The sequence below is a fragment of the Mobula birostris genome, chromosome 22, assembly GCF_030028105.1.
Source record: "Mobula birostris isolate sMobBir1 chromosome 22, sMobBir1.hap1, whole genome shotgun sequence".
Lineage (NCBI taxonomy): Eukaryota > Metazoa > Chordata > Chondrichthyes > Myliobatiformes > Myliobatidae > Mobula > Mobula birostris.
In genome coordinates this window covers 40643905-40658974 of record NC_092391.1, presented here as the reverse complement: position 1 = coordinate 40658974, position 15070 = coordinate 40643905, and the positions used below count along the sequence as shown (strand labels likewise).

General features: G+C 40.1%; 1 protein-coding gene across 3 annotated transcripts in view; it reads left to right on the top strand.

Annotated features, from left to right (window-relative positions):
• pnpla7b (patatin-like phospholipase domain containing 7b) overlaps positions 1 to 15070 on the top strand; it is a 329157-nt gene that overhangs the window by 264074 nt on the left and 50013 nt on the right. For 2 of the 3 annotated variants that reach the window (XM_072240527.1, XM_072240528.1), the window contains exons 30-31: positions 12068 to 12184; positions 13149 to 13297. In XM_072240527.1, coding sequence (XP_072096628.1) covers positions 12068 to 12184; positions 13149 to 13297 — 266 coding nt within the window. Of the gene's footprint in view, positions 1 to 8790; positions 9004 to 12067; positions 12185 to 13148; positions 13298 to 15070 lie in introns of those variants that run through there. The other variant, XM_072240529.1, reaches the window with a different exon arrangement.

The window sequence follows — 15070 nt, the reverse complement described above, 5'->3', positions numbered from 1 at the left end:
TAGTCTCTACTTATATTAATTTAACCAAACTGCATGGCCTTTCACTTCTCTACATTATATTCTATCTGCCACTATTTTACCCACTCTCTTAATCTGTCCAAGTTTTTCTGTTGATACCCTGCTTGCTCAACACTACCTGCTCATCTACCCAGCTTTGTATTGTCTATAAATTTGACCACAAATCTATCAATTCTGTAATCCAGGCCATTAACAGATAATGCATAAGTAGCAGACCCAGTGGCAGTCACTGTGAAACACCACTAGTCACCGACAACCAACAAGAAATGGCCCTCTTTATTCCCTCACTTTGCCTTCTGTCAGTCAGCAAATCTTCTGTGCATGCTAGTATTTTTTCTGTTATTACCATGGACTCTTATCTTGTTTAGCAGCCTCATATAGGCCACCTTGTCAAACACCTTCACAAAATACAAGTAAACAATATCCACTGATTCTCCCTTGTCTGTCTTGGAATAAATCCAACAGAACCATGCTGACTTTGGCATATTTTATCACGAGCTTCCAAGCCGCGCCCCCCCCCCCAAAAAAAACCTTTTTCTTTGTAATGGACTCTAAGATCTTGCCAACCACTGAAGTGAGGCTAACTGGCTTATAATTTCCTGTCTTTTGCCTCCCTCCCTTCTTAGAGAGTGGAGTGACATTTGTAATTTTTCCATTCCTCTGGAACCGTTCTAGTATCTAGTGTTTCTTCAAAGATCGCTACTTTTACCTGAAGCTTCCTTATCAAATCTGGTTCTTATACAACATCCAGTCTAGAGTTACCTTTTCCCTAGTGACCTTGACATAAGCTGCTATAAAAACCATCTTACAGTCATTCTACAAATTCTTTCTCTTGAGACCCAGCACCAGCCTGATTTTCCCAATCTACCTGCATATTGAAATCACCCATGCCCATTGTAAAAATGCCCTTTTTGCATGCCTTTTCTTATTTCCTGTTGTAATTTGTACCTCACGTCCTGGAGACCTGTATATAACTCCCATCAAAGTCTTTTTACTCTTGCAGTTTCTCAACTCTACCCACAAGCCTTCTACATCTTCTAATCCTATGTCCCTTCTTTCTAAGGATTTGATTTCATTTTTTTTAACCAACCATGCCACTCCACCTCCTATGCCCACCTGCCTGCTGTTTATGTATCCTTGCATGTTAAGCTCCCATCTATGTTGTTTCAACAACAATTCAGTGCTATGCATAACGTCAAACCTGCTTCCTTCTAACTGCAAAACCATGTGTCTTTGTTCTTGATGTGCACTGTTAGTCTAAACAAAGACATATTCAAGATCTGGATGGTTGATCCTTGCTTAAAGTGAGGCTGCTTCACTCCCTTACATCCGGCCTCAGGCACAGGTCTCACCAATCTGCTGTCTTCTCTTACAACTGGGATGAGCTAACTCCCCAATAAATTCAGCAAGTAGTTCTTTGTGTTTGCCTCTTTTCTGACTCTGATGGTCACTGAATTTGGCATTGCACAGGCCCTCTTTGGATCACTGCACCTATCATCTTAACACTCTCTTTTACAGCAATTACTAGAAGTATCATGGTCAGTAAATACACTAAAGTGCTACCGAAACAACCGGCTCTAATTCTTGTCTAGGTAATCCAATCAGTCAGCATTTGCACACTTGCCCTGAAAGTCCCAAGGACAGGGAAGATGAACAAGGGAGTTGGCCACAACCTGTGATGTCAGCAGTAAGACAATCCATTCATGCCTTCCCAGTGTATGAATGCCTGCCTGTACATATGAATGAGTGTTCCAGAGACCAGCAGGATTGACGCACCAGCTGCAGTCATCTTCTGCCACCTGGGGACTGAATTTGCGGTCACATTTCTAACTAGTGAACTGTTTGGGTTATGAGAATTTCACTAGAATGAAGCCCTGCTGTAACCTCGGGGTGACCTGTATATGAAACATTGACTGAAGAAAGAATTAAATTTAAATCTGATGTCATGGATTAATGGTCTGGCCAAACTCAGGAAAATTACCTAAATTGCTTCTGGCCATAGTCACATCATAGCCCAGCAAGCATTTTGAGAGGAACAAGAATTTAAGAGGAAAAATATAATTAAAAAAATTGGATTTGAATGATTGAATGATGTTGAATGCAACATACTTTACCATGTCTCATGTGAAAACCATGGAATTTTGGAAGAATTCTTGACAGCTTAGTGCTACCTTAATTTTGTATTATGCCCTGTTCAAAATTTAGCCAGAAAATTAAAGCCTTGACTTTGAGTATAATGCTGAACCCACACCAATGGCTATATTTTACAAACAAAAATTTAACATTTCATTTTGTTGCTTCTAGCTCTTCTATGATTTTATTTTTTGATTGTCTTATATATAGTTCTGGATTTGTCTGTCAGCTGAGCACAGCACCTGATTACCATTATACCATTACCCATTATGAAGCAGACCCGGTTTATTGCCAGCACCTGTGCCACCGGCAGCAAACTTGACCTCAGGGGAATGTCTCACGCAGCTCTTTGTCATTGCTTTTGAAGTGTTCTTTTTTCCACAGCATTGCACCATCCCTCTGAATCTTACGCTGAATAGTCCACACTTCAACCCCACGTGCTGTGATCAGTTCTTTTATAGGCATTTCACATTGAAATATGGTTTCAAGCACATTTTCTCTTCACTCATTTTTGAGGATACTGTATAATGGGTTTTCAATATTTCTTATTCTCTAAGCTTTAATGACTTACGGTGTTAAAACCTTCCAGAGAATAGTATCCAAATTACGATACAAATGTACCCCCAAGCTTTGCAGTAGAATCTTGCTGCCCGATCCCCTTCCCTGCACTGCTTGTCAGCTTACAAGCTGTAATGTGGAGCTAAGGTAGAAGTGACCTGAGCCTCAGTAATATCCCCTGGTAACAGGTCTTGGCATCAGCACATCGGAAAGAGAGAGAGATTGTTACAATATATTGTAATATAATGATACTTATTACATTAGTGAGTCGAGCAAATTAATTTTTAGTAGATTTCTGTTAATCAACTTAAAGTAATGTCCTCTGAGTCTGCTATCAAATTGTATATTCCAGTAATTGTGTTTAGTGCATACAGTATGTTGATTGCCTTTGCTACAGAAATAAGGTGGGGTTCCTACTCTTGCTGGTGTAGTTACGGTGAACTTTGGTGACATATTTGAATGCCAATGGAGGAAGAGTGTTTCTTTCATTTTACCAGGGCTCCACTGGAATTAGAAACATTTTCTTCATTGGTAGGATGATATCCCTAATGGATATGTAGCTGGATTTTATAACCGTTATTGATGTGAAACACCCTTTATCTTTGGAGGTGTCTTGAATATATACGTGTTAATAAATCACCTCCATGTCCTTGTACAGCTGGGAATCTTGAGATTCTTTATTCCCTTCAGAAACAGAAGTCTTAGCCTGTAAGGATAAGTACTTTAACAATAACATTCAAGATTCTCTCAAAGTGCAGAGAAGAGAAACATAATCACTATCCTCAACAGTAATTTCCTTAGGCAATGGTATTCTTTCTGAGTACTGTATCAGTGATTGACTTTAGCAAACCATAAAGCCTTAAATCTTCGTGAAATGCTGATTGCAGAATGGAAATATAGAATATGTGAGCACGTGTGGGCCATTTGTCCTATCGGGCTCTGCACCACAGTTCATTCTGATTATTCCTGACACTGTCAATCTAAACTAGTTCCATTTGCCTATGTTTGACCCATGCACCACTGAACCTTTCATATCTGCTCTTGTCCAAATGTTATTTAAAATCTTGTTACGGTACCTGCTCCAGCTACTTCCTCTGATAGCTCGTTCCATATGCACACTGCATGGGCAAGCCAATCCCTTTTAAATCTTTATCCTCTCATCTTAAACTAATACCCAGTAATTTGTTATTCCCTTTACTTGGGCAAAAGACTGTGTGCATTCAACCCACTTTTTGTCCCTTCTGATTTTATACTCCTCTATAGAATCACCTCTCAGTTTCCTGCACTCCAATCAATAAAGCTCTAGCCGGCTCAGTTTCTCCCTATAACTCAGACCCTCATTCCAGTAAATCATCTTGGAACACTTTCCAGCATAATTCTGTATTTCATACAAAAGGGTAACCAAAGCTGTACCCAATACTCCAAATGCTGGCTTAGCAACATCTTGTATAATTTCATCACAATTTGTATACTTAACATTAAGACAATTCTGTTACTGTTCTTTGAGGAATATCAGCCAATATGGATAAAGGGCATCTAACAGATGTACTGTATTTGGATATCTAAAAGGTGTTTGCTTCACAAGATGAGAGCTCATGGTTTTGAATATAATATATTACCAAGAATAAAAGATTGGATAACTCACAGGAGGGATCACTTTCAGGAAGCAAAATGTGTACATTGAGGATCTGTGCTGGGAACACGGCTGTTTATATTGATGACTATGGTAAACTATCGGTAAACGGTCTCCGCAAGCAGTGGAGAGGTGAGTGAAGGCAAGACTGAGTAAAGGGTTGAAACGTGCACATTCGAGGCAAAGTCAGGGCGAGCGGAGTGGAGCAAAGGCCGAGTGCAGAAGGGCAGATTCGAGGCCCGTCCACCTAAACCGAGAGTGAGGTTTGATCGATCTAAGCGCCAGGCTGATTTGGAAGGGCCTGATAGGGGTCAAAACTTGTTGGTAGGGTCCAGAATCAGAGCATATCAATGTGACAGGGCCCAGGTCATGGTGCGAGGAATGACCTGATGTTCGGATGATTTAAACCCCTGGCCAGATGGATTGAAAAGGTCAGGGTGTCAGGACCCGAGGCGAGTGACAGGCCAGTTTTGCTTGCTGCTCTGCGGCATTTACTCAGCTCTGAACTGAACTGAGGCTGAGCCCGTGGCCTACTCCGGGTCCGTGATGTTTATTCAGCTCTGTGCTGAGGCTGCGGCCTGCCCTGGACTTAGTGTCGATGGACTCAATTTTGTTCTGAATGCTATTAGCTTACTTTCATTGTTTGCACAATTTGTTTTCTTTCCTCCCGGGCACAATCTACATTTTTTATGTGTTCTTTTGGGTTTCTTTGTTTTGTGGCTGCTGGTAAGAAGGTGAATCTCAAGGTTATATGATGTAAACATACTTTGATAATAAATGTATTTTGAACTTTAAACTTTGACTTGCTGCTAAACCCAATGTTGTTTGGGTTTTATGCTGGCCATCATGTATGTTTGCATTTACTTCCATGCAATTCAGTTTTATAACACTCCTTGTAAATGAGATAAAGTCTAACTTAAATACATAATTATGCCATGAATAATATAATTAGGGGGTTAAATTCTGTTGTTTAACTGAAGTTACTAATGATATATTTACACTGAAAGTGCATACCTAAAGGTAAAAATTAGCTTTATTTGTGACATGTACATCGGAACATACAGTGAAATGTATCATTTGCATCAATGGTCAACGCAGTCCAACGACTGTGCTGGGGGCAGCCCACAGGTGTCAACATGCTTTTGGCACCAATATGACATGCCCACAACTCTACTCCTAACCCTACCTGTATGTCTTTGGAATGTGGAGGAAACTGAAGCACCTGGAGGAAACCCACCTGGTCACGGGAAGCACATACAAACTATTTACAGGCTGTGGTGGGCGGGAATTGAACCCAAATCAGTAATTGCTCACACTGTAAAGTATTGCACTAACTTTGTTGCTTCCATGGCTGCCCCAAATTGAATTTTATGTAGTTCTCTAAGCAGGTACAGAAAACATATACACAATGTGCAAATTTACTGTTTCAATGTTGGTGCTTCAGAATACACAATATTTCTTCCTTTGAATCTGATGTAAAATGTATAGAATATTTTTATCTTTAACTCTGGAGCAATCAGTATATGTCCATGGGCAACATTTTGAGATTAAACCCAACAAACTTGCAGTGATTCTTGTGCTTTGTGAACAACCTTAGCACAGCCAAGCTGAACCGGGAACTGAAGTCTCTCCTCTGCCAAATGCATTCACGTATTGGTTTTCAAGCCTAATTATTTAATATTTTCTCAAATATATCATACTTTAATACAGGCTTTAAATTCATCTGTTTCAGTACATTCTGGAATTACTGGTGGTTTGATGTAAATCTCTAACTAGCACTAAAGCAGGAGTTCCTAACCCAAGCCCATGGATCCCTCAGTTAATGGTAGGGGCCCATGGCGTTTTTTAAAAAAGGTTGGGAACTCCTGCACCCAAATTAACACCTGATATTAATTTATTATTGTCTAAGATCTTGTAATGTTCGATCTAATGCTTCAGCGACTGCTTTGCGAGCAATTGTATTTCCATCCCAGACAAAATGTTTGTAATCTTTTTGAATTTTTTTTTCCTGTACAGTTCCCAATTAATCTTACATTTTGGGGATACTATATGTCAAATTTAAAGGGAGCTTAAAAATTGAGTCTGTAGCTTTCCTGCTGTCAAAACCGTTTTGTCTTCAACTTTAGCCAAAAATAGATTAATGACAGAAGTTTTTCCTGCTCCACTGAAACATCCAAAAATAATTCCCTGGTCATTGCAAGCACCCTCTAAAATGGTATCTAAGGCATTACTCTAGTATTTTAAACTCAGTTCTTTCTTTCAGATAAGTTTGTCTACTTGATTTAAATTATAGCTAGTCTCCCACAGAAACTCAGTGCACATACGTTAGCTTCTCTTTATTGTTCAGGTGGACCAGAAGTACTTGGGTCAAGTCGACCCAATTACTTAGTATATAATGATTTGGGAAAAAAATAATCTTAACAATTCTCAATAAGTGAAATTTTAATTAGCCCCCCCCTCCTTCGGGCTATGGGAGGACCTCCAATGAGGGTTTTCAAAAGCTTAAGAGTGCACTGCATGTCCTTATGCCAAATTGAACATGCAAAATTTTAGGTTGATTTGTTACTGAGCTATGTCAGGTCACAAAGACATTACATTTTATTATTTACCTTCAGATTTAGAAGAAAATAAAAGTTTAGCCATATTTGCAGATGGTACAAATTCTATCTTCAGTAAGAAGGAACCAGTTTGCAGAGACATAATCAGGTAGGGCAAAAGCTGGCAAATAAAGTATAATGTGAATTTGCTCACTCTGGAAGAAAACAATAATAAAACTGATTATTATTTAAATGGAGAAAGACTGCAGGAAATTGCAGCAGAAAGGGATGTGTGGGTACTTGTACATGAAGAACAAAACTGGCAAGACGCTGTGTCATATGAAGTCTTGCAGAATGCAGATTTTTATTTCAAAGAGTTTGATTATAAAAACAGGAAAGTTTTCTACACCTGTATAAAGCACCATTGAGACCAAAACTAGAATACTGTGTACAGTTTTGGTCTCGTTATTTAAAGAATACTGTGATTGGAGGTAGTTCACTCAATTACCCCAGATATGGTGAGATTGATGAAGAAATGTTGAACAGGTTTATAAGAACAATGTTATTCAAACATTTAGTAATCTCTGGGGATTTAACTGGGTAAATGCTAGGAGGTTTATTTCTCTTCATCAGATAGTCTAGCACCAGAGGGCAGGGCCAGAAAAGGGGCACCTCTGTAAGCCTGAGATGAGGAAGAATCCATTCTCTAAAAAAGTTGATGAACGTTAAGAATTCTTTGCTCCAGAAAGCCAACATCTTATTGTCCACACAGATCCAGTATGTCTGCTGATCCTCCAGGGATCACATCTTGCATCTTTCATTTCTGTTTTTTATCTGGAAAGGAGATCATGACTTTAATCTCTAAAATCCTCAGTCCCTTCACCCTTCACCTCCCCTCCACCATTCTCATAAGGTAAGAATCTGTCTATCTTTTAAAGTGAGCAGCTGACCCATGGGAGCTGGACTTGTTCTGAACTCCTAAAATAAAAAGGTTACAAGACAAACTTAGTGAATTTTCAGCTTTAGCATTGAGTTCAATATTATTGGCTAGAAAAGCATTTAGAAAATAACACTAAAAACTACAGTTTACAGTACTCAGCTTTCACTGGTTGGCAATTCTTCATTGGTAAAATAACTGTGTACCTTCAGAAACCACCTCTATATTTTCTAGCAGCACACATAAAAGTTGCAGGTGAATGCAGCAGGCCAGGCAGCATCTATAGGAAGAGGATTTATGTTATCTTATTTTGAGCTGATTTTTGTGGATGGAATGTGCAAAGAAACCACAAGATACCAACTGATGAACATCTGGTGCAAACTGTTTTTGCTTTCATTACAACTTCTGACAATGCAGTTAATTTTTTGAACTATTAAATGGTTGCCATCTTACAGCAACCTGATACTTGCTGTGCTCAATCTGGTCAATAAATCCTCTTTCTCATAATCTATATAGTTTTCCAGAGTAGGCTGTAGTATCTGTATTGTCTCAATCTGAAGTAACATTTTATTAAAGAAAAGGAGGAAAATGAACTCACCGTACTTCTCTGCTGAGCCCTCTTGTGAAATATTCAGTGACTACTAGGGGTGGGAGTGATGGACAGGTGGTGGGTTGTTGGACATTTGGAAAATAACCCAGAGAAGTAAACTTCAGAGCAGCCCTTGGTTGATGCCAGGCCCAGTGTATACCTGAACTTCCGTTTTACTGCTGTTGAAATGCACACTACCAAGAGGCAACCGTTCAAGGTTATTTAATTAACTACCTGGGATGCACGTGACAGTAAGAATTTCTTCCACTGTATCGTGTTTTAAAAAAATCTTTTTTTTTTCTTCAACCACTACATGAATATATAACAGATGTGAACTTATTACCAGTGACACTCAGTTAACCCTAATTTTATGTTCTGTTCAAAGTACTTTCCCTTCAGTGCGGTAATGAATAAGCACGATTAACGATGGTGTGATTGCAGTGGATAGGAGTCACAGATGAGTGAATTTACAGCATAGCTCCAACCTGCAACAGAGAAAGCCTAACAAACCTTCATTTGCACGCCAATGACCAGAGCAACTTGCCTCATTTATCTGTGTCCTAGAAATCTTTACTCTTCGATTATTTACTTGCATTCCAAAGAGTGAGTGGTCTTTTCGTTCTCTTTACCAAGAAAAATTATACCTCTCTTTTTGTTGTTTGAATTTTATTTGCCATTTGAACTTGCATCTTTCCACTAGAGTTATGTGAAAGGTTAAATTAGTTTGCAATCAAAATGCAGCATGTAACTATTCAGTGTTGCTTGCAGTCATTTGGCTGCAGCTGTAACAAGTGATTGTTAAAGAGAGAAATGATTACAGGAATTCAGGAATTACTCGGCAACATCTCAGTTTCTACAGTTATCTTGTGCCATATTTTGTTAATATTTTAGCCTTCTCTCCAGGAGCTCTAAGATTTCATTAGAGCAGCATCTCATCACCTAAACGTGTTGACACTGACTCCAGTCTCTGCCCTCTTGTATGTGGTCTGCCTGGTGTTCCTAGCCAGTGATTTTGCAAACTGCATCAGAATCACCAATCTGTGTAGATCCTCTGCAAAAAACAATCTGCTTAGAGGAACTCTGTGTGTCAGGCTGCATCTGTGGAAGGTAATGGACAGTCAATGTTTTGGGTCTCATCCCTTCATCACTTCATCTGATTCCTCTTACCCAATATGCTGACTGTCCATTTCCTTCCATGGATGCTGCCTGACCTACTGAGTTCCTCTAGTGGATTGTTTCTTGCTGCAGACCGCAGCATCTGTAGGTTCTTGTGTCTCTGAATTGATCCTATAGTTGATAAATGTATTAATGCCCACGTGACTCTGATAGCAACACATGAGCTGTACTTTTTCCTGATCTCTATTTGCCCCACTGTCCTTACTCCAGTCCAGACAAATTTGAGACATCTCTACATTTATGGGAATCAGATGTAGACCAGCAACTTGTTCCAATGAGATGAGTGACATCCTGCTTTGATATTAGGCATTCCACAACATGCAAAGAAGGAATATTGTTGAAGCTGCAGGTCAAGTGACACTTGGAAGAAAGATAATGATTCAGTTAGGACATTGTTTCACAAAGAAAAGCTTTGGTTTATGATTTGTTTTTGGCAACATTAGTACATCCTAAGTTAACTTACAGCCAATCAAATTTCATTGGAAGTACAAGGGTTGTTTTGAAAACTGTGGTGCTGGTATGTGCATTGCAAATAGTGAGTTAATTAGAATCTGATTTATTATCACTGTCCTATGGAGAATATTTAGGATTCAAATTAATAGTGGAAGGATTAGAGGAGAGCTGAGTGCAGGTTTCTACCTAGAATGTTGGGAATCCAAATCACTGTCTGTAAGGATGACGTTGCATTTAAAAGGTATTCAGTTTGGCTTCACAAGGCCACAGACCAAGAGCTGGGGAACTGGAGTAGCTTGAATAGCAAGCACAGATGTGCTGGATTAAATTGACTGCCTTCTGTGCACAGTAATTCTATGGATGAAATTGATCAGAAAATTGAGAATTCTCCTGTTTCACAGTGATGGCAAAAACTCTCTTGTTTGATGCATGCTTAGATGTTCACTCCAGGAGCCATGATCTAGTGCAATTAGACTGGCACTTTTAGAGCTGGGACAGATGTAATGTGTTGAACAGCTCCCTTTGTGCTCCACACTTTCTGATACACTGAAACTTTTGCATCCACTTAGAGTGAGGAAAGGACAAGAGAGTGTGAAACTATTTTTTTTACCCAGAGATTGGAATCCACCACCTGAAATGTGGTTGGAATATTTTCAGGGTACTAGTACCAGATAAGCACTTGGTCCACGGTGGCATCCAGGGCAGCAGTGTGCGAATGGTGGAATGGGATCAGTCTGAATTGCTTTATCTCAGTGAATTCAGAGAGGGCAAGCAGATGGTTGCCTTCTATGCTATAAATTTTCTGATCTTGAGTTTGGATATCAGAGGTCAAAGAGAACTTTCAAAATGACAGCAGCTATATTTCATTAGGAAGTTGACAAGATTTGGTATGTCATCAAAGGCACTCGCAAATTTCTACAAATGTAGCAGAGAGCATTCTAACTGGCTGCATTACTGTCTGGTATGGGGGTAGGGCTGCTGCACAGGATCGAAAAATGCTGCTGTGATTTGTAAACTTAGTCAGCTCCATTATGGGCACCAACCTCCGTAGTATCCGGGATGTCTTCAAGGGGCAATGTCTCAAAGGGGTAGCATCCTTACTAAGGGACCCCCATCACCCAGGGACATGCCTTGTTCTCATTGCTTCCATCAGGATGGAGGTACAGGAGTCTGAAGTCACACGCTGAATGATTTAGGAACAGCTTCTTCCCCTCTACCATCTGATTTCAGAATAAACACTACCTCACTACATTTTTATTTTTATTTTTGCACTACTTATTTAATTTAATATGTATTTACTGTAATTCAGTTTTTTTTTCTATTTGTATATATTTCATTGTACTGCTGCCACAAAGATAAAAAATTTCACGACATATGCCAGTACTATTAAACCTGATTCTGATCCTGAGGCATTTGATACTTTGTATCAAACAAGCTCGCAAGAGTTGAAGCTCATGGGCTCAAGGGTTTGGGCAGCAGAGCAATGGAATTAACTAAGGGGTAGAAAATGGGAGTTGAGGTGAAGTGACAGAGCTGAAGGACTGGGGCTGGCGGTGGGACGTGGCATTAAACTGGAATGACAGAGGAACTCAGTGGATCTAGCAGCATCTACTGAGGGTGGCGGGGGGGGGGGTGGGGATAGATCTGGAGGAATTGTCTGCATTTCAGGTCGAAATCCCCTGCATCAGGACAAAGTGTGAAGTAGTTAGTGTGTAGAGGAGAAGGGAAGGTGAGAGAGGGGCCAGAGGTGGAACGGGGTCGAGTGTGAGTTGAAGGTTGATGGGCAACAGAATTGATCTGTTTAGTTTACATTGAAATGGTATCCTGTGTCTATAGTCTTCAATGATTCAATGATTTTAAAAATGTGATATAAATTGAAGCGGATATGTTTCTCCTCTGTAAAGTAGATTAAGTTTGAGGATAGATAGAGTGCCATAGAGATTGCATTTATCAAGTTAGTGTTAACAAAATTTGCCTCTCTTACTGTACGTCAGTGATGCTGATTATTGAGAATGCCTTTATGCCCATCCCAGGATCCTTGTGGCGATACTGTCGAGCCAGCATGTCCCTCTCAAGTTACCTACCCCCACTTTGTGATCCAAAGGATGGCCACCTGCTCATGGATGGCGGATACATCAACAACCTGCCAGGTACATTAACACAAACAACAGGAATTCTGCAGATGCTGGAAATTCAAGCAACACACATCAAAGTTGCTGGTGAACGCAGCAGGCCAGGCAGGCCAGGCAGCATCTCTAGGAAGAGGTACAGTCGACGTTTCAGGCCGGGACCCTTCGTCAGGACTAACTGAAGGAAGAATTACTAGAGATGCTGCCTGGCCTGCTGCGTTCACCAGCAACCTTGATGTGTGTTGCAGGTACATTAACACTGTGTTTTATGCGCAAATCTGGCGAAAGTGATAGAATTCCATTAGTACAAAAACAAAGGAAGAAACTCACTAATGCAAGTTGAACCTTGTCTAATGGCCCACTTATGCCAATTATTATCATCACATCATCATTCAACAAGCTTTCAGGTAGCGTATTCCAGATCATAACCGGCTACATTAAAAAAAAGATTCACTGCATCTTGTCTCTGGATCTTTCACTAATTAGCTAAAAATAGTCTCCTGTGACCATGAGCCTTCCTCTCGAAGGAATTTGCTAATGAAGTTGTCAGATACAACCGACAGTGCACAATAAACTTGCCACAACTTCGGGTTTCACTCCCGTGCATCGTTTAATGCAGAAACCCTGAGGCTTAAGCTAACAATTCACCACTGTTTCATGAGTGACACTGCTTACAACCTATTTGACTTCACAGGATCAAAGGAAATTAATAAAGCTAATGATAATTGGGTACTAAGCCTCTCTAGCTCTGTAAAACATGTATATTGATAGTAATTAGCACTTCAAATATTTAGATAGTTACTTAAAAAGAAAAATGGTTTCTTTGGAAAGTTTAATGTAAATTTTTTACTCCTCTCATTGCGTTGTATGTAGATGTTCCAATTCTTATTATAAGCTCTAAAGTATTCCTGTTTCACTCTGTGAATTTGTGCCTGATTTTCCCCGACTTCTAAGGCCAAAAGAGTCAGTTTTCTTTTCTTTCCAGCTGATGTTGCCAGATCTATGGGTGCAAAGGTCGTGATCGCGATAGATGTTGGGAGCCAGGATGAAACCGATCTAACAAATTATGGCGATTCGCTGTCCGGCTGGTGGTTGTTATGGAAACGACTTAATCCTTGGGCTGCAAAAGTAAAGGTAAACTTAAAAAGATGTTGTTTTGGTCCAATCTTGCATATTGCCAGTGGGATAGAAATAGTGGTGGCATGGTTCTGAGTAGATACTCAGCATAAAATTAGCATGGCATACAAAATTAAATAAGCAATAACACCTACTACCATAATGCTACAGAGCTTCCTTGCTCAATTACCCTAATGTGATAGTACATTTGGTAACCTTGCATTCTTAATTCAATGTTGAGGACTTTTCCCTACCATTGAAACTGTGTTGCTAAGCAGGATAGAGTTTGTCACTCAGCAGACAACAAACAAGTCCAGCTAAATCACAGCAGATAAATCTGGCTTCTACTGGAAATGATCTGTCTCGTCTTCTGAACACGTTGGCTGTAATGCATTATAAATTAAACCTTGATGCACAAAGGACCAAACTACATAAACTAACCAGAACATGCTAGTGACCAATAATTCCAATCTCCTTTAGTGACTTTTGTTCCATATTGTTTGGACCACCTGTCAAGTTCAGTTTTGGAATTTATGTCTCTGGCCAGTATCCTAAAAATTGAGCAAATTGTCAAACAATTCCCACCAACAGCATAGTTGAGTTACATAAGAACATAAGATATAGGAGCAGAAGTAGGCCATTCTGCCCATTGAGTCTGCTCCACCATTCAATCATGGGCTGATCCAATTCTTCCAGTCATCCCCACTCCCCTGCCTTCATTCCATACCCTTTGATGCCCTGGCTAATCAACAACCCATCTAATTCTGTCTTCAATACACCCAATGATTTGGCCTTCACAGCAGCTCGTGGCAACAAATTCCACAGATTTACCACCCTCTGACTAAAGTAATTTCTCCACATCTCAGCTCTAAATGGACATCCTTTGATCCTGAAGTCGTGCTCTCTTGTCCTCGAATCCCCTACCATGGGAAATAACTTTGCCATATCTAATCTGTTCAGGCCTTTTAATAGTCGGAATGTTTCTATGAGACCTCCCCTCATTCTCCTGAATTCCGGGGAATACAGCCCAAGAGCTGCCAGATGTTCCTCATACAGTAACCCTTTCATTCCTGGAATCATTCTTGTGAATCTTCTCTGAATCCTTTCTAAAATAAGGAGCCCAAAACTGCACACAGTACCTCAAATGTGGTCTCACAAGTGCCTTATAGGGCCTCAACATCACATCCTTGCTGTTATATTCCATACTTCTAGAAATGAATACCAACATTACATTCGCCTTCTTCACAACCAACTCAACCTGGAGGTTAACCTTTAGGGTATCTTCCACAAGTCCCTTTGCATTTCTGCATTGTGAATTCTCTCCCCATCTGAATAATAGTCTTCCACCAAAGTGCATGACCAAACACTTTTCAACATTGTATTTCATTTGCCACTTCTTTATCCGTTCCCCTAAACTATCTAAGTCTCTCTGCAAGCTCGCCGTTTCCTCAACACTACCCGTTCCTCTATCTATCTTTGTATCATCGGCAAATTTAGCCACAAATCCATTAATACCATAGTCTAAATCATTGACATACATCGTAAAAAGCAGCAGTCCCAACACCGACCCCTGTGGAACTCTGCTGGTAACCGGCAGCCAGCCAGAATAGGATCCCTTTATTCCCACTCTCCGTTTTCTGCCGACCAGCCAATGCTCCACCCATGCAGGTAACTTCCCTGTAATTCCATGGGTTCTTACATTACAGATAGGTACATCTGTAATGTACCTAAAGTTGTTCAAGTTATTTGAGCTTTGAGGGCAAGTAAGATACTGAGCCAAATAGAAAAATT